The 24,824-nt window shown below is 59.4% G+C and overlaps 2 protein-coding genes across 7 annotated transcripts in view; one reads left to right on the top strand and one right to left on the bottom strand.

Annotated features, from left to right (window-relative positions):
* TPRA1 (transmembrane protein adipocyte associated 1) overlaps positions 1–3,199 on the bottom strand; it is a 10,950-nt gene extending 7,751 nt beyond the window's left edge. For 2 of the 3 annotated variants that reach the window (XM_029242884.1, XM_029242886.1), the window contains exon 1: positions 2,331–2,458. The gene's annotated coding sequence lies outside the window, so the exon portion shown is untranslated. Of the gene's footprint in view, positions 1–2,330; positions 2,459–3,095 lie in introns of those variants that run through there. The other variant, XM_029242885.1, reaches the window with a different exon arrangement.
* Positions 2,957–24,824, top strand: MCM2 (minichromosome maintenance complex component 2). 4 transcript variants are annotated; one of them, XM_029242880.1, is made up of 19 exons: positions 2,957–3,074; positions 3,457–3,549; positions 4,761–5,520; positions 5,711–6,400; positions 7,023–7,255; positions 10,751–10,926; positions 11,002–11,262; positions 12,252–12,471; positions 12,615–12,822; positions 14,387–14,521; positions 14,821–15,012; positions 19,314–19,407; positions 20,186–20,436; positions 20,550–20,676; positions 21,181–21,293; positions 22,042–22,287; positions 23,028–23,210; positions 23,336–23,491; positions 23,807–24,824. In XM_029242880.1, exons 4-19 carry the CDS (start codon positions 6,395–6,397, stop codon positions 23,915–23,917), a joined length of 2,712 nt encoding a protein of 903 aa, XP_029098713.1. In that variant the 5' UTR covers positions 2,957–3,074; positions 3,457–3,549; positions 4,761–5,520; positions 5,711–6,394; the 3' UTR covers positions 23,918–24,824. The 4 variants fall into 4 exon arrangements, with proteins under 4 accessions (XP_029098713.1, XP_029098715.1, XP_029098714.1 ...); XM_029242882.1 differs by lacking the exon at positions 4,761–5,520; XM_029242879.1 differs by lacking the exon at positions 2,957–3,074 and having other exon boundaries at positions 3,425–3,549.

Here is a 24,824-nt window from a genome sequence, read left to right as displayed (position 1 = left end):
GTCCCACGTGGAAAGAAAGCCAACACAGAGGTGAAAGACTGATGGAAATAGATCCTGGAGATAGCGCCTTGCAGGAGCCCCTGGATCCAGCCACACCTGAAGGTAGATACCCGCACCCCAGGCCGGACTTTTCAGTTACAGAATCCAACAAACTCCCTTTCCTGGGTAGGCCGGTTTGACTCCGAGTTGGGTAGACCTTGGTTGTGCTTCTGGCTCTGCCAGGTTCTTTCTCCGTGACCTTGGGGGAGTCTTTCCCCTCTCTGGGTGTCACAGGACAATAACACCCCCCCCCCTCAACAAGGCTGCTGTAAGGATCAAGCAAGACCAGAGAAGTGAATGTCTACAAAAGGTCACATACAGAAAGGTAACTGCTGCTCTTCTTCCCGGAGGAGGGGCTGGGGGACGTGCAGCAGGGAAGGATCTGGTTCACGGGTCCAAGCGCCACTTACTATGGAGTCTGAGGTGAGGAAGGAGCGCGTCAGCTAAGCCCCCTCTACCAAGCCCTGCTAGCTCTGTAATAACTGCAGAGAAGGCTCACGGAGCCCTGCCACCCTGCAGGGAGGTACTTATGTCACCCCCTGCACAGAGCCCGGAGCCGGGCAGCGCAGGCCCTCAACCGGCAACTTGCCAGGGGCCCCTCCTGGGGCCTTGGTGTCTCCACCTGCAGCCGGGTTTGATCCAGAGTGGAGTGTTGGTAAGAAGCAGATTCGGGTCAGGCAGGTCCGGGGGCTAAGAGTCTGCATCTCTAACACCCTCCCAGCTGGCACTGCTGCTCTGTTGGCCCCAGACCACACTTGAGCCACCCCAGAATTGCCACTATGTGTCAAAGCTCACAAAATCACTGAAGCCACGATAGAAATGACAATGCACCCTTCCCTGCCCGTGTGCAGTTGAGGCTTTCCACGGGGTCACCTGCTGAGCCACCACACCAGCCTCCAAGAGAGGGGACTGCTAACATCCCATCACACAAAGGGGAAAGAGGCTGAGAAAGGTCAGCCTGTGGCCTGTATTCCCCTCTCCCCACCACAGGTAAGCTCCTGGCCTTGCTGGCAGAAGCCCAAGCAGTGGCAAAGTAAGGGGTGCTCAGGAAAGAGGGGATGGTGGGAAGGCTGGCTGAGGGCAGGGGAGGGAGGGGTGAAGCCAGACCAGAGGGATGGGGAAGGGAATTCTCAGAGGGCAAGTTCCTGGGATGCCAAGTGCTCTGGGGCACCGTCTGGGGCGTTTCTTCCACCTGGGAAGGACTCTCCTGACCTCATTAACATTCCAGTGGCCTCTTCCCACCCACCTCCTTCCCTCCCTCCCTCCCTCCCTCTGTGGGCAGGATGCCAACTGTCTGGGGTCTTGCGAGCTGGACCTGCTGTGAGACCCTGGACCAGAAGGACCTTCCCCTCTGTGGGCCTCCCCTTTCCCATCTCTCATCTGTGCAGTGGGTCTGACCACCCAGAGCTACTGGGTGGGAAACCCTGGGGCAAACAAAACCCTGAGCAGAGAGGCTGCTGCTTAAACGCCCCTCAGGGCTTCCGACCGGAGCTGGTTGATGAGCCTTAAAACCCTGGAACCGAAACAGGGTGAGGAAGACTCCACAGGACAGAGCCAACTCCTTAATCCTTCAGACTTGGGGAGGGGGGAGGTGGACCCTGCCAGGAGCCCCCTGGAGGAAGGACAGCCCTGGGACTTCAAGGTCCAACCTGGCCTCACCCCTGCCACCTGCCCTGACGATTCCCTTCCACTCTGCAGCCCATCTTTCAGCCTGTTCTCCAAGCTGCTGTGCTGTTCCTACCTCAGGGCCCCGGTGTGTACTCCTTCCCAGCTGCGGCTCACCATTCGGGCCACCTCCTCTGAGAAGCCCTCCCTGACTACCTCTGTTTGTCTGAAGCGGCCCTCGCTGTGTGTTTGTGGGTTGTCCAGCCCACGCATCTCATGACCCAGCCACCCAGGACAACAAACGTTGTGAGTGGACAGATGAATGTCCAGCAGAGTGCGGCCCAGCCCTTCTGGGGAGTGGGAGGACCGTCTGGGAGGCCCTCGGCCCCGTCCCTACTGCACCGTGAGGGCAGGTCACTCCTCGCTCCCTATCCAGTGGATCCCCGCCCTCTCGGACCCGGGGAGCCGGAAGTTGGACTCGGCCACTCGCAGGGACGTCTTCACGCACGACCTGGATCGCAGGGTCCGCAAGCCCGGCCTCCCCGGGGACCCAGGACGCCGGCCCTCTGCGCCCCCTGCCTGCCTCTGGGCGGGAGGGTCGCTCCCGGCGGCAGGAGCGGCAGGCGGAACGGGGGCCGCCGGGATCAGTTCCCGCAGCTGGGGCAGGAGAGGGGTCTCCTCCTTACCTGAGGCCCCGGCCGCCCATCCGCCGCCGGCCGCGGACCCCGCAAGGCCGCGGGACTCGGCCTCCGGCGCTCGGGCCGGGGAGCGTCGCACAAGAGGCGCGGGCGGCTGGCTCCCGCAGACTGGGTGGGCGGGCGGGTAGGGAGACGCCGTCGGGCCCGACACCGCGCGGCCCTTCCGACGGCAGTGACCCGGAAGGCTGGCGCGTCCTTTTCGTTCCGCCGAAACTACAAAACAGTCACTGTCCCTATTTGCGGCACGCAGGCCCGCCCCCAGTCCGCAGCGGCCTATAGGAATGGGGTTACGCAGAAAAGAGGGCGCACGTAGCGGGAGGAGCCAATCAGATCCCCAGGGGGCGGGGCGGCTCGCCCCGCCAACCTCTTAAAGAGACAGCGCACGGCCCTCTCGGCCGCAAGGGGCCTTGTCTTCAGCTGTCCGCGACCTGCGTGCCCCCCCCACCCTCGCCCGCGACCTTTCTCCCGCAGGCGGCAGCCGAGCGTTCGGGGAGGAGCCTCCGCCGCCTGCCTGAGGACCTCTGGTCCCGGGGGACAAGCCCCGCCCGGACCGGCGCGTCCCCCGCGCACCTGTCCTCGCGGCCGCGGTCGACGCAGTGCTGCGCACCCTCCGCCTCACGGCAGCTCTTCAGAACAGCTGTAATTAGTCGCATTTCAGGAGAACCTGAGGCTGAGACGTTAAGTGCTTGACCGAAGCGACAGGACCAGGAAGTGACAAAGCCCAGAACTGGGGTTTGATCCGCCTCCTCTCACCTCTAACTACAGGCAGCCTCCTCCGGGAAGCCTTCCCGGATTAATCTCCTGCGTTCCTGCTGTGTTCACTCCTCTTTCTCCTCTCCCGGGTTCCACCATGTCAGGCCCCTCCTGCTTCTGAGTCCTTATCCCTCCCAACATATCCCTCCCACCCGCTCCTCACTGGGTGCTCAAGCCACACTGGTCTCTGTTTCTGTTTTTTTGGCTATACCAAGCTTGTTCCTGCTTGTGGGTCTGCACCTGTCTCCCCACCCCCACCCCGGCCTGGCTCCTGTCACATGATCCCTCTCTCCTGCTTGACACCCTAGCCAAAATAGCTGTCCAGTCTCTGTCACACAAAGCCCCTTTATTTCATTCCCAGTGTTACCAAAACTGGGTTCGTCTGTTGGTGGACGTCGAGCGGAAAGACACAATCAAGGCAAAGAGCAGGAGAAGGAAGAACTGATCACTTGCAGTAAGTAAGGAGAACATAGGGGACTTTTCCCAAATTCGTGCTTCCCCAAACAACAAAATTGGGGATGTTTTAAGCTAAGGGTACATGCGTATTCATCAAGGGGCTTGGGCAGTCTAAGTTTTAGTTAATTGAAGTCATGAGGCTCAGAGGTGGTCACCATCATCCTCCCTTAGGGTCCAGTTGATCTGATGGTTGAGCTCTTCAGGCTGATTTTTGCCATTGAATCAGAACAGGGAATCTTTACAACTGATACGTTGTCTAGCATTGTTACTTCTCTCACCTGATAACAGTTTGTTTCTGCATTCTTTTGCTCCTTTAAGATCATTCATTACTGAGACCTGTTTAAGGGTAAGCACTGTGGCCAGGCTTCCATCCCAACCAAGCCAAAAATGGCTTCTCTTATGTCAAGAAAGCCATTCCTGGTTCTCTTTCTCGGGAACCACCTGCCCCACCTGCTTACACAGCAGCACAATCTCTCTAACGGGTTCATATTCATTTAGTCACTTCCTAGTTCAGCATCAGCCTCCCCAGACTAGAATGTCAGTGTCGTGAGGACAGAGCCATGCTTATCACAGTCCCTGAACGTGCGGAGGCTGACTCAGGGCCTGGTGCTTGTCGTAGGCACCCACTGATCACAGTAGCCCCAAGATACACACCCCGTGACACCACACTTGTTTTACAGCTGGGCTGGAATGAGACTGGGCCCCAGTCTTGGCCTTGCTCCTGTTCCGAACAAGGGGAAGGTGAGGAAGCCGCTGCCTTGTGACCATCTGGGACCCAGTTTATCTGGACCTTGGTCAGCGTGCAGTTTCTGTATCAGCCAAGAGAGGCTGAGCTCCATGAGGCGCCTGTCTTCCTGAGTGGACAGCTCCAAGAGTTTCTGCCAGGAAGTTACATGTATTCCCCCTGCACACCTTTAATCGGCAAAACAAGTCATAGGCCACTTCTGACCTCCAGGGGCAGGAAACTTCCCTTCCACCCTGTGCCAGGAAGGAGGAGAAATGGAGAATCAGTGACTAAGCCAAATGAGCCCCCTCCCTCCATCTTTGTTTTTTTGAGACAGTACAGACACTTTGGAGGAGGCGGGAGTTTGCTCTTGCTACCACCATGCGCAATTCTGCATTTTGTACTCTGAGTTTTGGGCCCCACGCATAGGTTTCGTGGGATTTCATTTGTGGAGTAATGAGGGTATCTATCTCCCCTCCCTCTAGGACAGAGGAGTGCTGACTCACTGCAGTGTCCCCTGCTCACCAGACAGAGCATGGCAGCAGCGAGCTTCCCTGGACGGTAGTTCAGTAGATAAAGATCTGACTCTCAAGTTCCATCCCTCGCCTGCACCAGGCTCAGGGTGGTGTTCCTCCCGAGGCATGGCTGACAGGAGGAGATGCTGCTGCAGAACCGGGCTCCCTAAATAATAGACACAAGTGCTTGGCTCAGCAGCCGGACCACGAGGCAGAGGCATCCAGCAAGCCCTCCCCAGGCCCAGGCCCAGGCCCAGGCCCGGGCCCACGGACACTGAGACAACATGGCAGCTGTTTTAAGCTGCTGGATTCCTTCCCTGTCTTCCTCCTGCGCCCCCATCTCAGAGGTGGCGCTGTCACCCACCCAAGCCAGAATCCTGCTGCCATCCTAGGTGCCTCCCTTTTGCTGTCCCCGGTCCCCAGGACCGAGAGACTCCACCTCCTGAATACGTCTTGGATATTTCCCCTCGTCGTCATCGCTCCCGCCCCTACCCGGGGCGCCATCCCGAGATGCTTGTTCACCGCACAAAAGTGCCAGGGCAAGAGGGCTGAGATCCAGCCCTGCCCTGGTCGCCTGCCCTAGCCCAGGCTGCCTGTACCTGGACGAAGAATCGCAGCACACTCGTCCCTCTGTATCCTTGGAAGATTGGTTTCAGGCTACCTGCAGATACCAAAATTCAAGGATGCTAAAGTCTCATATAAAATGGTGCAATATTTGCGCATAACCTAGGTACATCCTCTTGTATACTTTGTCATTTCTAGATTACTTACAATACCTAGTACAATGTAAATGCTATGCAAATAGGTGTAAATGCTGTGTAAATAGTTAGCTGGCCTACAGCAAAATCAAGCTTTGATTTTTGGAACTTTCTGGAATTAAAAAACTTTTTTTCTAACCACCCTGTTGGTTGAATCCGCAGATTTGGAACCAACTGTGACTGCTTCCCACCTGCCTCAATCTACGTCCACCCCTGGCAGCCTGAGGGATTCTCCTAAAGCCCACGTAGCTCTCCACTGCCCTCAGGCCAGCTCAGTAGAAAGACTTGGTGATCTTTCGTGACCTGGGCTCTCCAGCCTCAATTTTTGTCCTTTCCTGAACATCACAAGCGGTTTAACTGGAACTAGGAAAGTGCTTGCAGATGCCCACCGTGCCCTGCTCTCCACATCTCTGCGCACGAGGCTCTTGCTACCTGGAACACCCTTGCATCTCGGCTCCCTTGGGGGGGTAACCCCCACTAGAACGTCACAGCTGGCCTCCTACCATCCCCAGCCTTTCGGCGCTTGAAGGACGCAGCCTGAGCTTTTGGAGGAGTTGACATCACACAGTAAGAAGACAGAAAACAAGGCCCCCAGCCGGCCACAGCACCAGGTCGTACACCTCGGCTGGCCCCGCAGCACAGAGCGCGGGCTAGGCGGGGTCTCGGGCAGCGTGGGCGGGGCCGCACGCTCGGGCCCGCCCCCGAGCGCCGGCGTGACGAAAATGGACGCCAACGTCATGACGTCGTGCTCCCTCAGACGCTTCCCGGGCACGGGCGGTCACGTGGGCCGTTTTTCGCGCGAAAACTGGCTGTTGCTGGCGGAGCGGAGAGGAGCACTGAGCAGCGATGGCGGTGAGCGCGGCGGAGTCTGTGCGTCTGCCGTGCGGGGCGCGGGCGGTGGGGGGCCGGGCGCGGAGCCGATTCCCGTGCTACAGTCGGGCGGGTCTGCGAGGCCGGCGGGTCCCACCCCGGCAGCCCGGGCCCCCGGCCCGATCCGCGCGCTCGGGCCCTCCTTATCGTGCTGCTTTCGTCCGCAGTCTCGTCAGCTGACTGCCCCTCCACCAACCTGGGTCCCCGACCCCTTAGGTTGTGGCCGCTCTCGTGTCCCGTCTCCCCTGGCAGCTCCTGGTGCACCGGGGGCCCAGAAGGGCGGGAACGCGTGCTGGGGGGAGGAGTAGGCGGTAAACAGGCTAACCAGCTAAGCAGGTAGCCTCAGTGGGTTGTCCCGGAGAAAAGGGGGTCGGGTGAGTCACGGTGTGTGTGAGGCATGAGCCGGCGCCGGGCGTGGAGAAGCCTTGGGCTCAGGGAGCGTTCCAGGCAGAGGGAACAGCAGGTGCAAAGTGTGCAGGCTGGGAGGGGTTTGCAGCGTGGGAGGATAGGGTCAGCCGTGGAGAGGGAGACCCTATGGGTGGGGAAGCCACCGTACAGGAAGCTGAGTGGGCCCTCACCCGCTCCAATCCATCTCCTCTTGCAGGAATCATCCGAGTCCTTCACGGTGGCGTCCAGCCCGGCCCCGAGGCGGAGAGGCATCGATCCTCTGACCTCCAGCCCTGGGCGGAGCTCCCGGCGCACGGATGCCCTGACTTCCAGCCCCGGCCGCGACCTTCCTCCCTTTGAGGATGAGTCGGAGGGACTGCTCGGCACAGAGGGGCCCCTGGAGGAGGAGGAGGAGGATGGAGAGGAGCTTTTCGGAGATGGCATGGAGAGGTTCGGCGCTCAAGACCCTGCTCTCAGCAAGCTCTGCTGGGGGGCTGTTGTGTGTCCCGGGGAAGCAGATATATCGGAGCCTGCTTGCTTTGAGCACATCTTGGTCCAGGGTCTGGGGGGAGACAGGTTCATGGAGCCACAGCATATGTCCGTGTAACTTGCTTTGTCTACCTTAGAGTAGACCCAAAGGCCTTGGTAAGCCCCAACTCCATGAGATGTACACCCCAGGGGACGCAGGGCATCTCTAATCCGGGGCCACGTCAGGGACCCCAACCGGGAAGGACAGGAAGCAGGTAGCCAAGAGTTTCTCTGCAACTTCAGAGAAACTGTGTGTGTGGGGGGGTGATTAATCAAGATTTAGATTTAATTCAGCCCACAGTTATTGTGCTTAATCTGTAGCAGACCTTGTGTTCACCGTTATTGATAAATGTACAAACGTAGTAAAGGTTATGGAGGCTCGTCGCTAAGATGGTGGAGTAAAGCTCTGTGAGTGAGCAAGGTTAGATTCCACTGGCGTCTCACCCTGTGTTAACAACCAGGATTTGGCCTATACATTAGCGCTAGAATTATCTGAATGCCCGGGAACCTCGTGGGGATTCTGCTTTGGGGCTCTCTTTACTCTGACGTGGGGGCTTCAAACTTGGTGTGTATGAGAGTACTGTTCAGGCCGCCCCACAGTCCACAGGGAGAGCCCTTTGGGAGCATCCAGGGTACTCTGGACCGTTTGGATCTTCGCTTTAAGCTCCATCACTCCAGGTGATGAGCCTGGGTGTGCAGCACAGGCCAGACAGAGTCTGGATGGATGGGGAGTCTGGACAGAACAGCCCTGAGCAGCTTCCCTGCTGTGCCCTGTGAGGTTGTGCAGGCAGGACGCCCCTCCCCGGCCGGCCACCCTCCATCCGCCCCCTCTGCGTCTTCTGTCCTTCCCTCGCAAGGACGCCTGGGTAGAGGTATCTGAGGACTAGATGGGCCCAGTTAGGTTTTGGTTTTATGGCCTGTTTAAAAAACCACCTGACTGAGCTATAATTTTTGTAATGTAAGATTTATCTCTTATAGGAATACAATTTAACGCGTTTTAGTATATTTCCTGGGTTGTGCACCTATCACCACAATCCAGTTTTTTGCATCATCCCCGTGAGATCCCTTGCGCCTGTTGATAGTTAATCCCTGTTCCCTTCCCCACCCCTAGGTAACCAGTAATCTACTTTCTGTTTCTTTGGATTTGCTAGTCGTGCAGGCGGAGTCTGTAATACACGTGTCGTCGTGTGCAGGCTTGTTTGGCTTACTGTGTTTTTCAGGGTCCATCCACGTTGGAGCCCACGTCAGCACGTCATTCCTTTTCGTGGCTGAGTCGTACTCCATTGTACGGACAGACTGCGTTTTGTTTACCCATTCATCAGTTGGTAGACATTTTGGGTGCTTTACACTTTTTAGCAATTAGAAATAGTGCTGCTAGGAGTTTCTTATGTGAATGTATTTTTAAGTTTCCTTGGAATGGAATCGTTGGGTCACGTGATAACTCTGTTAATTTTTTGAGGAACTGCCAGACTTCTCCAAAGCAGCTGCACCATTTTACATTCCCACAAGTGGCATATGTCGTTCGAGTTCTCCACATTCTCACCAACACCTGTTATCTTCTGGGTTTTGACAACAGGCACCCTAATGGGCGTGAGGCGGTGTCTCACTGTGGTTTTGATGTGCATTTCTCTGATGACTAGTGATGTCGAGCAGCGCTTCGCGTGCTTGTCGGCCATTTGAGTATCTTTGGAAAATTTGTCTTCAGATCCTTTGCCCGTTGTTTATCAATAGTTTGTTTCCTTGACTTTTTATCATTGAGTCGTAAGAGTTTTTAAAAACTTACTCTGGATATAAGGCATTTAGCAGACAAGTGATTTGTGAATATCTTCTTCTCAACCTATGGCTTGTCTTTTTAATTTTTTTTAAATGGTGGGTTTTGATGTGTACAGTTTTAAAACTTTGCTGAAGTCTAATTTATCAAATTCTTTTAAATTGACCAATTAGAATTTCACTGAGGGCATCTCACATGACGTGAAATTCTTTTTTTTTTTTAATTTATTTTTACTTATTTATTTTTGGCTGTGTTGGGTCTTTGTTGCTGCGTGCAGGCTTTCTCTAGTTGTGGCGAGCAGGGGCTATTCTTTGTTGCGGTGCGCGGGCTTCTCATTGTGGTGGCCTCTCTTGTTGCGGAGCACGGGCTCTAGGTTGGTGGGCTCAGTAGTTGTGACACGTGGGCTCAGTAGTTGTGGCTCGCGGGCTCTAGAGTGCAGGCTCAGTAGTTGTGGTGCACGGGCTTAGTTGCTCCGTGGCATGTGGGATCTTCCCAGACCAGGGCTCGAACCCGTGTCCCCTGCATTGGCAGGCAGATTCTTAAGCACTGCGCCACCAAGGAAGCCCATGACTTGAAATTCTTAACGAGTTAGACAGGTACCTTTTCCTTGAGAACACTTAAGAATTTGGAAGCGATCAATCCAGAAGCATACCTGGTTCTGGGTTCTGTTTCTGGTGTCAGTAGTGTGGGATTATCTGAGAGTGTTCTTTGACAGAGTCTATGGCCAAAAAAAAAAGAAGTTCTCCAAATTACCACGTCCTCTGAGAAAGGGAGAATTCAAGAGGACTGTCGTGGGGCCAGTGTGGTATTGGAAGCAGCTAGCCACCTTGACACCCAGCTCTGTTGAGTGACCTTTGGCAGAAATCCCATCACCCCCGCCCCCTGTCCTCGGTTTCTTCATCTTTCTGATGGAGGGTGATGTGTGCTTCCCCAAATCGTGGGGAGGGGAGCTGTGTTTGCCCTGGTGGGGGTCCTTGTTGAGGCATCAGTCCTTCAGATGTCTGACAGGCGGTCACGTGGAAGGTCCCGCTGCGGCTGGAAGGACTGAGCCACAGATGTGTTCGGGAGAGGCTGGTTGGGCTGATGTGTGTGGGCCTCCTGGGGTCCGGGGTTCGAGGCGGGGCTGCCAGAAACAAGAGTGCAGGAGGGTTCCTGCCCGTGGGGAGCTGTGTTGGCTCTCTGAAGGCCCTTCCAGCTGAAGGTTTTGTGGGTTCTCCGATTCCTCTTTCCTGCTGGTGCTCAGAGCTCCCCTTTTTTACTGTGGGAAAACGCACATGACACAAGATTCCCGTCTCGGCCATCTCTGAGTGTAAGTTCAGTGGCATCACGGCACTCACGTTGTCGTACGACCGTCACCACCCTCTCCAGGACTTTCTTCCCCAAACCCAATCACGCAGGATTTCTGTCCTGTGACTGGCTTGTCTCACTGAGCACAGTGTCCTCAGAGTTTGCCCGTGTCACAGCAGGTGTCAGGAGGTCCGTCCTTTTGAAGACTGTGTCCTTTTCCGTGTGGGATCCGTGGGGGAGCCTTTCGGAGCCTCTCCAGGTGCCCTGGCCGGGGCTCCGGAGCCCTCGGGAGCCCGGTTCCTGGTGGGGTTTTGTTTTGGGGTCTGGGTGCTAACAGGCTGCATCTGGGGGCCTCGCAGGGACTACCGCCCCATCCCGGAGATAGATGTCTACGAGCCCGAGGGGCTGGCCCCGGACGACGAGGACGTGGACGAGCTGACCGCCAGCCAGAGGGAGGCGGCCGAGCGGGTCATGCGGCGGCGAGACCGGGAGGCTGGCCGGGGCCTGGGCCGCATGCGCCGCGGGCTCCTGTACGGTGCGTTCTCGGGGAGCCCGGGGGAGGCGGGAGGCGGTGCGGGGAGCCGGCCCTGAACGTGCCCCCGGCCCCCAGACAGCGACGAGGAGGAGGAGGAGCGCCGCAGCCGGAAGCGGCGGCAGGTGGAGCGGGCCACGGAGGACGGTGGCGAGGCCGACGAGATGATCGAGAGCATCGAGAACCTGGAGGACCTGAAGGGCCACTCGGTGCGCGAGTGGGTGAGCATGGCCGGCCCGCGGCTGGAGATCCACCACCGCTTCAAGAACTTCCTGCGCACCCACGTGGACGGCCGCGGCCACAACGTCTTCAAGGAGCGCATCAGTGACATGTGCAAAGGTGCGCCTGCCCCGTGCCCGCGGGAGGCCGCCCGCCCTGGCCTTGTGGCGGCGGGTTTGACAGACGGATGTGCGGGGCACGTGGGGCGCCGGGGCCGGGGCCTGAGCCCGGGGTGCCCGTCTTTCAGACAAAGTATCGTGGGTCCAGCGCACTGTCCAGGGACTACGTACGTCTGGACCACAGCAGTCGTTTTTTTGTTTTATTTAAAATTAATTAATTTTTTTTTTTTTTTGGTTGTGCCGTGTCTTCGTTGTTGCGCGCGGGCTTTCTCTAGTTGTGGCGAGCAGGGGTTACTCTTCCTTGCAGTGTGAGGGCTTCTCATTGTGGTGGCTTCTCTTTTTGTGGAGCACGGGCTCTAGGTGCGCAGGCTTCAGTAGTTGTGGCGTGCAGGCTCCGTAGTTGTGGCTCATGGGCTTAGCTGCTCCGCGGCATGTGGGATCTTCCCGGACCAGGGCTCGAACCCGAGTCCCCTGCATTGGCAGGCGGATTCTTAACCACCGCGCCACCAGGGAAGCCCCAGAAGTCGTTTTTGATGGACTTACAATTGGGCAGACTTTATGTGAAAATCTGGATTACTGCTTTGATCAGAGTGTAGCAGCACGTTTCTGAACAAAGCAGCATGTGAGGAGGCATGTGGCTCCTGGTCCCCCACCGGCCCCTCCCCTCCCTTTTGTCTCACTTCCGACACGTTTCTTCGCAGGTTTCCTCCTGGCCTTGTAGGCACTCTGAGTTTGCGGCAGGCACCCCATGTGTTACTCCACTGTATCCCCCACAGGCACTTAGGTCCCGTTTCATAGGTCCAGAGCTTGAGACCTAGCATCGGTCACTTCTCTGGGTCCCGTCGCTAACGCTGAGCGGACTTGGGAGCGAGGCTGCGCCTCCAGCTCCGAGTCAAGGGCTCAGCGGGCTGGCCTCCCCTTCTCGTAGCGAGGTGGGCCTGCCCCAGCCTGCTCCGCGCTCAGCCTCTCTTCCCACCCCACCCACCTCAGAGAACCGCGAGAGCCTGGTGGTGAACTACGAGGACCTGGCCGCCAGGGAGCACGTCCTGGCCTACTTCCTGCCCGAGGCGCCGGCTGAGCTGCTGCAGATCTTCAGCGAGGCTGCCCTGGAGGTGGTGCTGGCCATGTACCCCAAGTATGACCGCATCGCCAGCCGCGTCCACGTGCGCATCTCCCACCTGCCCCTGGTGGAGGAGCTGCGCTCGCTCAGGTGAGCCGGCGGGGGCTCGGGCACCCGTGGGGGGTGGCGGGTGGCCGCGGCCAGAGAAAGCCCACCCCGTGGGTCCTGGCCTCACTGACGGGCGAGGGTCCGGCCCCCGCCCTGCGGTCTCTGACGGCGCCTCGCCTCCACAGGCAGCTGCACCTGAACCAGCTGATCCGCACCAGCGGGGTGGTGACCAGCTGCACGGGCGTCCTGCCTCAGCTCAGCATGGTCAAGTACAACTGCAACAAGTGTGGCTTCGTGCTGGGGCCTTTCTGCCAGTCCCAGAACCAGGAGGTGAAGCCGGGCTCGTGCCCCGAGTGCCAGTCAGCCGGCCCCTTCGAGGTCAATATGGAGGAGGTGAGCGCGAGGCTGGCACCGTAGCCGCGGGAGCCAAGTTGCAAGTGCGTGTTGGCCCCACGCTGGGGCAAGCAGGCCCGTGTGGTCAGCCCACGTGGTGTTCTCAAGAATTCAAGCCAGTATGTACAAACCAGACATTTAAAGCATCAACGTTTATGGCTTTTTCTTCTCGAGCGGGAAGATCTGGTGAAACTGGGCCCACGTCTCCCCTGGCTGCCCCTCAGCAGGGCACCTGCTTTCCGGTCCAGACTCCCTGGTACCTGCCTCTCTGGCCTTGCGCTGGGGACCCCTGATTTGTAACTGTCTGCGACACTGCTGTACCATCTTCAGGAGGCCCTGCTGGAAGGCTCTGGGCCTTAAGACCGCAGGCACGTAACACCCGCCTTTGAACGTGAACCACTCCCAGTGTAAAGTGTGGCGGGGTCATCACGATCGCTGCGGTAGAGCCCAGATCCCCCTCTACTGCTTTGCTGCCACGAGTGATGGGCTGACGCCTCACTGCTCTATGATTCTGAGAAGCGCCCTAGCTGGAGCCGCCTTGCCAGGAAAAGCCTGGCAGCCCGCAGGCAAAGGCCGCCCTGTTTCAAAGTTCAAGTGCGCCTTGCCTCGGGGAGCGACAGCTGCAGGGCTGGGCTCCAGCTGAGCCCGTGCCTTTACCCAGAGTCCCCCCTCCCCTTTACAGGTTCCCCCTTCACACACGTTTCTTGAGAAGCTACTTGAACGAGAGCAGAGTTGCAGGCTCTGCTTGCAGGGCAACTGGGGCAGTAACTGGTGGTGGAATGATAATTACACCGAAGTCCGTGGAGCACTTGCTAGTGCCCAGCGGTGGGGGTGCGTTATGTGGTCTTCACGCCTCGTGAGGCGGGTGCTGTCGTTGGCCCTATTTGACCTCTGAAGTAACCGGCTGAGGTCACCCAGCCAGGAGGTGGCCCAGAGGATTAGAACGGAAGCATTTTGATGCAGAGCGTGTGCTTAAAACCACCTTTTCCTGTGGCTCTTTTCTAGACAGTAGGTGAGATGATGGATGTTAGGTTGCATGCACAGTGCCGCCCTGTGACCTCGACAGTAAGCCCACACTTGGTGTAACTTGTTCCGTGGGCGTTGGTTTCAGTGCTTTTCACGTGTGGCGTGACTTCCTTCTCCCTGTGTGGCTGAGGCTGCAGTGCTCGACCTCCCTTCTGCGGGGCAGGCACGGAGCGGGGGAGGCCTCGCCAGGGCCACACAGCTTAGGCCACAGCGGAGCCTGGCTCCAGTGTCCACGCGCACTGCGCTCAGCTGTAGGGCCTGTCACAGGGCTCTGGCTTCTGGCAGGAGGGAGGCATCCCGGGGCGGGGGGGGGGGGGGGCAGGAGCGGGGACCGTGCACCGTGGCGCTGGTCACAGTGGCTCGCCCCCCTGCCATCGTTGGTTCTGCGTATCCTAGTCAGTGGTGGGAATGATAACGCTGCTCTCCTTGCCCCAGGGCACTGGTCCAGTTCAGGTGACAAAGAATCGGTGCTTGGACAACAGCCCAGGCTTCGCCGGCTAGGGACGGGTCCCTTTGACCATCTGTTTGTCCCACGCAGACCATCTACCAGAACTACCAGCGCATCCGAATTCAGGAGAGTCCTGGCAAAGTGGCGGCCGGCCGGCTGCCCCGCTCCAAGGATGCCATCCTCCTCGCGGACCTGGTGGACAGCTGCAAGCCGGGAGACGAGATAGTGAGTGGCCGGGGGGCCGAGGAAGTTGGTGTGAGCGCTGTGGCGGGGGACGGGTGGCGGTAGCCCGGGGAGTGGGTCAAGGTCAGCTCTCCCATCTCTAGCACTGAGCTTCTCCTTGCGGTGGACGGCCAGCTGGGTGCTGGGCTCGGGAGCAGCGTGCTGCGGTTCTGCTGAGTTACTGCTCTCCTGCCGGTGACCCAGGGACTCGGAGGAGGGGTCGGGTGAAGCCAGTGAGGAGGCGGGCCCGGCCCGTGCTTCTGGCCCCGGGGTGGCCCTCCTGACCACTCGGTACCCCCCAGGAGCTGACCGGCATCTACCACAACAACTACGATGGGGCTCTCAACACTGCCAACGGCTTTCCCGTCTTCGCCACTGTCATCCTAGCCAACCACGTGGCCAAGAAGGACAATAAGGTGGCCGTGGGAGAGCTGACTGACGAGGACGTGAAGAAGATCACCAGCCTCTCCAAGGACCAGCAGATTGGGGAGAAGGCAGGTGGAAGGCGGGCGGGCGGGGCGGCCGCAGAGTCAGGGTACCCGGGGCTCACCGTCTGGCCCACCCTGCAGCCTCCGTCTTGGTGCCCGGGTCTTGGAAGCTGGTCCCTTCGTTTGGTTCCCTGTGTCCGCTCAGTCCACTTGCCTTGGCGGGGGCTGTGCTCCAGGAGAAGAACGTCCGGCAGCCCCCCTGAGCCTGTGTCCTGCCCGCGAGGGCACGGGTGAGGTCAGGGTTCCTCAGGTTGTGCCGGGCTTGGACTGGAAGGGAAACCGGGGGGGCAGTAGGAAAAGCTTGTCTGGTAGGGTGTCCCGTGGCATCAGACCCCTGTCCCCAGTCGTTTCTCCAGGAATAGCGCTACCCCAGCACGGGGGTTTGCTTTTCCCTTTAACTGTAGGCTTTTTGCTGAGGTTGGGGGGACGGGGGTTTTCGTTGCAGAATTTACAAATACAGGCGACCCCTGGACAGTGCAGGGGTGAGGGGTGCCCACCCCGACTCTGTTGAAAGTCCACGTGTAAGTGGACCCGCGCAGATCAAACCCGGGTTGTTCCAGTCTCAGCCGTAGGACGTTAAGTTCCTGTTGATGGAAGTTCTGCCGCACGGCCCTCGGGCTCCTGGGTCGCCGGGTGGCCCCTCAGGCTCGTGGCCCTCCCCCAGCCCCCTTGGCATCCCTCTCCCCTCGCCTCCCCACTTCCTGTTCTCTTGTTGGTGCAGGACCGCCCAGCTCTCTCCCTGGCTGCTCTGCTGCTGCACAGCTCAGGTCCTTGCACCCCCGTCGGCCACCTTTATTAGTCTGCCAAGATTGGGGGCACATGGGGAAGGCGGGTGTCCCTAGCCCCAGGAGGACAGGCACTGCAGTTCCACCAATGTGCTGGGTCCTGAGGGACCCTCCAGGGCCGCGTTGCTCAGGCTTCTCGGTGGGAAGTGAGACCCGGTTGTCACCCTCATGGGGCTTGTCCTTTACTACAGCCCCAGCAACCCCCCTTCTCTGCCCCGCCCCCGCCGAGGGAAACCAGTGCTAGTGTGACGAGCATGTTTTCAGAATCTCGACGGAGCATTTGGGCCGGTTTCTGAGGGCGGGGGACTCTGAGTCCCAGGCATGTGTCAGCTTGTCTACACACACACCTGACGTGTGCAGGTGCGGGGGGTCCGTGTGCTTCTAGAACACTTCCCTAGCGCCCGCCTGCCCTCTGCCTGCCGTGACTTCCCTCTGCGCCCTCTGCCACTTCGAGACAGGTTGACGGGTGACAGGGAAGATCCAGAAATGGTCAGGCTCATTGGAACGGTTGGAGCCGGAGGTTTGCCGGCTGGTGGCTGGTGGGCCCCATCCAGCCTGTCGACGGGTTTTTTCCAACTGGTACGTGGTTGTTTTTTTGTTTTTCCAAATGTTTGAATGAGTTATCATTCCTTAGGAATAGGGAGACTTCACATAAAAACGTGGGCGCCCAGGTTTCGATATTCCAAGTCGGGTGGTCTGTGTCTTTAGGAGCAAGTGGTGTGCTGGGTGGCCGCTCTCAGATGGGTTCCCTCCGGTCTGCCGGCTGCCCACTGCTGTGGGCTCTGGGCTCTCCCGCCTGCATCAGTCCGGCTTCCACCCAGCTTGCCGCCGTGGGCATTGGATCTCGTGGGTGCTGGTGGGGTGAAGCATTCGAGAGATGTGCGTTGTGCCTGACACAGAGTTTGAAGAAGTGACAGGAGACGCACGCAGCCTGGAGCCAGACTTAGGGTTGAGGTTTGGCATCGTGCTCGGTGTGATCAGATGTGCTGCCCTGGCTGCGAGCAGAGACGGGGGTCACACCCACTCGCGGAGTTGTTCTAAAGGTTAAGCAGGTAAGCGAGCAGGCGTGGGGTGTCCGCGGCTAGCGGTCACGGTTACAGGTTGTTACAGCTGGGGCGCTGGAAGGGCCAGCGGGAGGATGAGCACAGCTTTGGGGCCTGCGCTCGACGATTCCTGTGCTCCCTGTGGCCGTGCAGGTGGGTGCTGGGCTGTCTGAGGGCGGTGGGCGGTGCACCTGAGGCTTAGGAGTGTTAGGAGCCTGGGCTCGGGTCCTGGGCCTCCTCAGCAGTAGGTGGTCTGTCTCCTCCTGTGTGACGTGGAGGTCGTAGTGGCAAATGGAGTAATCTTTGGGAAGTGGGCGTCACGCCCTGGCAGGTCTGGGTTTGGGTTCACCCCTCTTACCAGGCGCTAAGTTGCCCTATCACTTAAGGTAGCCGGGTCAGCACGGGTGCACTGAGCAGTGTGGCAGTGGTGTGGCCGCTCCTGTGCCCTTCAGGCCGGCAGGGACGGCACAGGGAGCCTGCGAGCACAGCGGGCAGGAAGCGGGCTGCTGCCCTTGGTCCCAGAGGGAGACATTACCTCATCCTGCGAGGTGCCTGGTGCCCAAACAGCACCGAGAAACGGTCTGGGTGGAGACGCCCAGGCTGGGCAGTCCTGGCATGAGGTCTCTCCCAACAGAGGTGGGGGCTCAGTAAGGGGATCGTTAACGTGTACGGAGTGCCGAGTATCCGCTGGTCACTGAGCGATTTGCAGAGGGTTGTCTGTGTCTTGTTATTGATGAGTAACCCGAGACGTGGGGCGGTGGGGGCCTGGTTTACGTAAGACGCCCACGTCACGCGGCTAACAAGTGGCAGAGCCAGGGTCCCGCCAGGCCGTCCGGCCTCCACCCCTGCTTCCAGGGGCCGCCCTCTGCCCCCCCATGCGGTTCCCACGTGTGGGAGGTGCCTCTGAGTGTCGGGTTCCAGGGGACCCAGCTCAAGGTTATCGTGAGTTCCAGGGGACCCTGGCCCACGTATTAAAAGTCAGCACAGAAGTTGTGAGACGCGAGTGTGGCATGGTGTGGCAACCCTGCGTGTCCTTTGCCAACTTCTCCTATCCCCGAGGTCATGGCTGGTCTGGGCTCCTCTGTGCAGCACCCTTCCCTGTTTTTGTGTTTTGTTTTGTTTTGTTTTTTGGTTTTTTGCGGTACGTGGACCTCTCACTGCTGTGGCCTCTCCCGCCGCGGAGCACAGGCTCCGGATGCGCAGGCCCAGCGGCCATGGCCCACGGGCCCAGCCGCCCCGCGGCACGCGGGATCCTCCCGGACCGGGGCACGAACCCGCGTCCCCTGCATCGGCAGGCGGACTCCCAACCACTGCGCCACCAGGGAAGCCCCCCCCTGTTATTCTGACACAAATTCAGACCCGCCCTTGCACCTGCACCTACATCAGTGTGTCTCTCAAGGCTCTTTTTTTACTAAACTGACCCCACTACCACTGTCACACTTGAAGATACCAGCAGTTCCTAGGGTTGATGTTCACTTGGGTCTACAGTTCCCTGGTGGTCTCTGTTTTTGAAAAGTTTCTTGTGGTCAGTGTCCAAGTAAGGTCTACACACTGACTCGTTGACTGTCTCTCATCTTTTTAAAAATTTATTTATTTTTAAAATTTTTGGCTGCATTGGGTCTTCGTTGCTGCACGCGGGCTTTCTCTAGTTGCCGCGAGTGGGGGCTTCTCTTCATTGTGGTGCGCGGGCTTCTCATTGCGGTGGCTTCTCTTGTTCTGGAGCACAGACTCTAGGCACACGGGCTTCAGTAGTTGTGGCGCGCAGGCTCAGTAGTTGTGGCGCACGGGCTTAATTTCTCCGCAGCATGTGGGATCTTCCCAGACCAGGGATCGAACCCGTGTCCCCTGCATTGGCAGGTGGATTCTTAACCTCTGTGCCACCAGGGAAACCCTCTTCCTCTCTCTTACACACACACACACGCGCGCGCACACATGCACACACACACCCCCCCAGAGCAATTGGCGAAATGTCTCGACGGCTTTCCAGGTGAACGTCTCACCTCCCGGTGGGCCCATCTCCCGGCCGCCCCGTGTTCTGAGCTCGGTACCTGCAGTCCTGCGGGAGCCGGGCTTGTGTAGACGCCTCCTGTAGTGCTCACAGCCCCCGTGACCTGGGCAGTGTCATCTTCTTTCCATTCGAGGACACAGGCTCAGGCAGGCCACCGATCCTGGGTGGGGTCTTCTGCGTCCGTGCTGTTGGAGCCCACCCCCACCCACGCGGGCCTGGGTCTCGTCTCCTGCTCCTGTTCTGCGTGCGACCTTGGGGCGGTCCTGCAACAGGACGAAGTGAAGGGGGTCAGGCCGGGGTTCTGGTCAGCTTTCAGGTTCGGTGACTCGGGAAGAGCCAACCAAGTACAAGGCCCGCAGTTGGGGGTGGGATGGGGGTGGGTCTCAATGCGGGGTCGGGGGAGTTGCAGCTGTGTATGGGCGCTCCAGGCCGGAGCACATGGTGACCGTTCCCATCGCCCCGCACCCCCAGATCTTTGCCAGCATTGCTCCTTCCATCTACGGGCACGAAGACATCAAGCGAGGCCTGGCACTGGCTCTGTTTGGAGGGGAGCCCAAAAACCCTGGTGAGTGGGGCAGGCGGGCTACCTTCTCTGCAGGGGGCTTGGTGGGAGCAGTTCCCGGTGTCCCGGGAGAAGGATATGTCCACGGGTGGCTCATCATCCCAGGGAGAATGCAGCCCACAGCCATGCCACTGTGCACAGATTTAACTGTAGAAATAATACCTGAATGTGTGTTTGTATTACATCCTTTTCTGGAGTCGTTAGAGGTTTCAGAGGGGCCGAAGCCCCCGTTGACCTCCCTGTCTCATCATGGTCCCTCCCTGCAGGTCACCTGGTTGGTGTCGGGGGGACATGGGCAGAACTTTGTGTGGCTGTTCAGATAGATTACACGTGTGCTGATACGGAAAACACGGCACTCCGTGACTGTGGCATGTTTCTACTAGCCAGTGTAGTGCTCCCTGTCTGTGTGTGAGGGTCTGTCCGTGACGTACCCAGCTGCCCCGTCAGCACGGCTTTGGCATCGTTTCCTGTGGGCACACAGAGAACAAGCTCACTCTCTGAAGTTACTGTGTGTTGGTCCACATCGTGCCGCATTCAGCTGTCCTCCTGGCTGGAGAGCACGTGCACGGCCTCCAGTGTGTACATTACAAACAGCGTCTTCATAGGCACCTCCTTGTGCACCATGGTTCTGGGTTCTGTGCTCAGAGTGGGGTGGCTGGTCCTGGGCATTACATCCCTTTCTAGAAAGAATATTGCTTTGTTGTTTGCAGTAAGCAGGCTGGGAAATCGGGGATAATCCAGCTCTGTCCTGAGCCCCCCTCTGCCCCGTTCCTGCCCCCAGGCGGCAAGCACAAGGTGCGAGGTGACATCAACGTGCTCCTTTGTGGAGATCCCGGCACGGCCAAGTCTCAGTTCCTCAAGTACATTGAGAAAGTGTCCAGCAGAGCCATCTTCACCACCGGCCAGGGGGCCTCGGCCGTGGGCCTCACGGCGTACGTCCAGCGGCACCCCGTCAGCAGGGAGTGGGCCTTGGAGGCTGGGGCCCTGGTCCTGGCGGACCGAGGAGTGTGTCTCATCGATGAATTTGACAAGGTGGGTCCCCGGGCCCAGAGCTGACGTGTGGGCTGAGCCCTCGGTGGGGAGCGCGGGGGCCTCGTCTGAGAGACCGCGGTCGGGCAAGAATCCCGCGTTTGCCCGCCGTGCAGATGAACGACCAGGACAGGACCAGCATCCACGAGGCCATGGAGCAGCAGAGCATCTCCATCTCCAAGGCCGGCATCGTCACCTCCCTGCAGGCCCGCTGCACCGTCATTGCTGCCGCCAACCCCATAGGTGCGTGGCTGCGACGGCCAGGGGGGAGCAGACCCGGGGGCCCTGCTCTGGGACCCGCGCCGCTGAGTCTGAGGAAGGAACCGAGCAGCAGCAAGTGCCCCTCCCCTGCGTTTCCAGCTGGGGGTGGGGTGGGGGGACGGGAGACCCCCAGGCTTTCGCTGAGCCGTGTTCTCGGGAGACAGGAGGAGCACCTAGCGCTTAATAGGGTGGGACTGGCCCTTGGTCTCAGCCAGCAAGTGGTTAGAGAGCCCAGGCGCCCCTGCCATCTTGTCCCCGGGTTTTCCTCGCGGGAGGCGGCTGAGCGGCCTTGGGCCGATTGGGGCAGCGTGGGGAGAGCCTCACGCGGGCTTGTCCGGGGTGCCTGAAGCAGGCCCTGCATCCCTCCACCACTGATTCCCCTCTCGTCACTGAAGCCACACGGGTTGGAAAGAACCTTGTATAGTCAAGGAGAAGAGGGGCCCCGGGGAGCGGGAGCCCTGATGGGGACCTGCCTTTGTGATGCAGGTGGCCGCTATGACCCCTCGCTCACCTTTTCGGAAAACGTGGACCTCACGGAGCCCATCATTTCCCGCTTCGACGTCCTGTGTGTGGTGAGGGACACGGTGGACCCAGTCCAGGTATGGAGCCCACGCCCTGGGTGTGCGCAGTGAGTTTGGGGACCTGGCGTCGGCCCAGGGCTGTGGCTCGCCAGGCTCAGGGAAGGGCTGCCATGTGGACCGTGTGTTTTCCACTTGCTCTCAGTCCAGAGTTCCTTGATTTCTCTCCTCCGCCAACCCCTCCCTGGCCACCCACCCAGCATCGCCCACGCTCTGCCACCAGCTCCCGAGTCTCCTCACTTCTCGCTGCTATGAGCCTCGTCCCAGCTTCCCTCCTCTGGCCCGATGCACTGCAGCCTTGGTGCTGGGCCCCCGGCTTCTCCTGTCAGAGGCCAGCCGTCTTTGGGGGCACGGCGGACCTGCCTCTCCTTACAGACCTGCTCTCGGCCTCCCATCCCATCTCTCTGGCAGGGAGTCCACCATCCCCGAGAGGTCTCTCCCCCTGCCCCTTCCTCATCCACACCCCCTCACCTTCTCGGGCTTCACTCGCGCTCTGTTCTCTTCTCCCAGGTGTCGTGACTGGGGCTCTGGTGGCCTCAGCTGGAGGCTGTCCTCCGGCCTCCATCCCACCACGTGCTTCTCTTCTTCCTATAGTGTGAACTCTGTCTGCCTCCTCTGCCCTCACTGGGGGGAGGGGGGTGCACCCCGGGAGCTCCTGGCCCATAGCAGGTGGGGAACACGTGTTGTTACAGAGCGTCTTCAGTGAGCTGACCTGCTCCAAGCCAGGCGCCAGGCTCAGCACGCTCTTGTCCTCTCCGTCTTGTCTCAGGATGAGATGCTGGCCCGTTTCGTGGTCGGCAGCCACATCAGACATCACCCCAGCAACAAGGAGGATGGGGGCCTGGGGGGCGCCCCGGAGCCCCCCATGCCCAACACATATGGCGTGGAGCCCCTGCCGCAGGAGGTCCTGAAGAAGTACATCATCTACGCCAAGGAGAAGGTCCACCCGAAGCTCAACCAGATGGACCAGGACAAGGTGGCCAAGATGTACAGTGACCTGAGGAAGGAATCCATGGTGAGGGCCAGGTGGGGCAGGTGGGGTGGGGCAGAGGGGGACGCACGGCAGAGCCTTGTCTGTGTGCTCAGTGGGTCCAGGAGCACTGGAGCAGCAGGACGGCCTTAAAGACACGATACTTACTCGCCTTAACTGTTCTGTTTAGACGGAACTTAAACGTACGTGCATTTGTCTGTCTCAGGGTACAGCTGAGGTCTTTGTTCTTGGGCCGTTGATTTAGTTCCAGTGACTTTGCAAATATCTCACCCGAATGAGCACGCCCCTGAGCTAGTTTTCGTTCACTCGTGGTGGGGAGAGAATTTAAAGGCAGCTTGCAAGCAGGTGGACTGCAGAGTTCTTGCAGGTTGCTCCCTCTCACCTACCTAAGCATGACAGCCACCGCTCCTGCCCTTTCCCTCCCTCCTAACAACACCTTTTCACTTAATCAGGTCATTTCAGAGCATTAGCTTGGGCTTCACAGCAACACAGCTTTGTTTTCTCCCTGTGCTGCACTGCGTCAGGCGGTCCCTGGTACCTGACAGTAACAAATACAGTCACCCACAGGCGTGTAGACTCCAGGTGCCCGGGAGCTGCCAGGAGCACACGTGCTGGGCTGGCGGTGGCAGCCGTGAGCCTTCGTGCTTTGGGAACCAGGGGAAGCTTGGGCGCGCCTGGCTCCAGTGGGCGTCGCCCTGCAGGGGGGTCAGCTGGGCCTCCCGGCGGCTGTCCCGCGGGGAGACCTGACGCGGCCCTCCCTCCAGGCCACGGGCAGCATCCCCATCACGGTGCGTCACATCGAATCCATGATCCGCATGGCTGAGGCCCACGCGCGCATCCACCTGCGGGACTACGTGATGGAGGATGACGTCAACATGGCCATCCGCGTGATGCTCGAGAGCTTCGTGGACACGCAGAAGTTCAGCGTCATGCGCAGCATGCGGAAGGTGGGGGCGGGGCCTGGGCCATGGGGGCGGGGGCCTGGGCCGCGGGAGTCCAACCTGCCTCTGCTGCCAGGAGCAGCTGGCTTGGGGGGGGCCTGGCAGGAGGGTCACCTCTGCTCTCGCCGTAGACTTTTGCCCGCTACCTGTCGTTCCGCCGGGACAACAACGAGCTGCTGCTCTTCATCCTGAAGCAGCTGGTGGCCGAGCAGGTGACGTATCAGCGCAACCGCTTCGGGGCCCAGCAGGACACGATCGAGGTGCCCGAGAAGGACCTGGTGGACAAGGTATGGGCATGGCCAGGGGCGGGGTTTGCCCGGGCCGTCACAACGCACGTGTCCTACTACTGTCCCATTACTGTCATCCGTCCTGCCGACACGCCGGGCCGGGGCAACCACGCAGCTTGTCCAAGTTCACGGCCGTTGTCCGGGCTGAAATTTCAAGCCCCGTGTCCAGCTGCAGACCCTCCCTCGGCCTCAGAGCGGTTCGCTCTTCCCTGTGACGGGGACAGAGGCCCCGCCTGCCTGCCTCCCCTGCTGGGGCCTCGGGCTCGGGACCTGCCCATGCGTCCGCACGGCTCACCGGTCGTCCCCTCTTTTCAGGCTCGTCAGATCAACATCCACAACCTGTCTGCCTTTTACGACAGTGAGCTCTTCAGGATGCACAAGTTCACCCACGACCTGAAACGCAAGATGATCCTTCAGCAGTTCTGAGCGTCCGCGGCAGCTCCGTGGTCCTGGTGGAAGGTCAGACCTGGTGCTGACTTCACTCTGCTGCAGGGACCCAAAACCAAACTGCGCGGGGCTCCGAGTCGTGGGGCCGGGCTCGCAGCGGTGCCGTGTGGCTCCATCCACCCCACGTCCGAGGTGTTTTATTTCCTTGACTCACTTCCTCTGCTCTCATCTTGGGGCACTTGACTTCCCAGAGCTGCGTTTTCAGCCCTCTGACAACCGCCCACCACTTGCAGGAGGTTTGCCTGACCTTCTGGGGATTGAAGTCGATTGTGCTCGGGCCCCTGGGGGCTGTTCTAGGGTGCTGAGCACGGAAGGGTGTCACCAGAACTGCTGGCCTCTTGGCATGAGTTCCGTGTCCTGTTGCTTTTGCTGCCTGTGGTTGAAGAGCAAGTTCTCAGTATTTGCAGCGTTTTTCTGAATTGTGTCCTGCAGCCTTCTCTAGGCTCCCGTGAGTAGGGGCAGCGTGTGGGTCCTGCACAGATGGGACCCTAAGCTGTCGGCACAGCCTCGCGTCCTCTGACGGCCCTGCAGCCTTGGCCTCCGCCAGTGGGAGGAGTGGGTTTGGGGTCAGATGGTGAGGGTCATCGGAGCCGGGCCACCCCCTCACCATTGCTGTGTGATCTGTTCTCCTACCTGGCCCTTTCCTCATTCTCTCATTTGTACACTGAGTTCTTGTTCTGTCGTTGTAGTTTTTAATAAAGTGGAGTAAACCTGAACACTGGTCTGAATTCCGTTTTCATACTGTAACGCAGGCTCTCCTGGACTTGCCCTGAAGGCCCTTCCACCTTTCGCCTCTGGTTTCCTGCAGGCGAGGATCGGGCTAGGAGAGCGGCTTTGTTTGTGCGTCCGGTCTTGCTGGGGAATTCGGTTGCTGCCTCTGTGGTCT

This window comes from Monodon monoceros, unplaced genomic scaffold, assembly GCF_005190385.1.
Source record: "Monodon monoceros isolate NGI ecotype Baffin Bay Population unplaced genomic scaffold, NGI_Narwhal_1 Super_Scaffold_3, whole genome shotgun sequence".
Lineage (NCBI taxonomy): Eukaryota > Metazoa > Chordata > Mammalia > Artiodactyla > Monodontidae > Monodon > Monodon monoceros.
Note: the sequence above shows the minus strand (reverse complement) of the source record. Positions and strands in the feature narration are given on the sequence as shown.

Coding starts and splice junctions, on each gene's coding strand:
- MCM2 (XM_029242882.1), top strand. Junction 19,408..20,185: donor AGGGGAGCCCAAAAACCCTG/GTGAGTGGGGCA, acceptor TCCTGCCCCCAG/GCGGCAAGCACAAGGTGCGA. Junction 20,677..21,180: donor TGCTGCCGCCAACCCCATAG/GTGCGTGGCTGC, acceptor TTTGTGATGCAG/GTGGCCGCTATGACCCCTCG.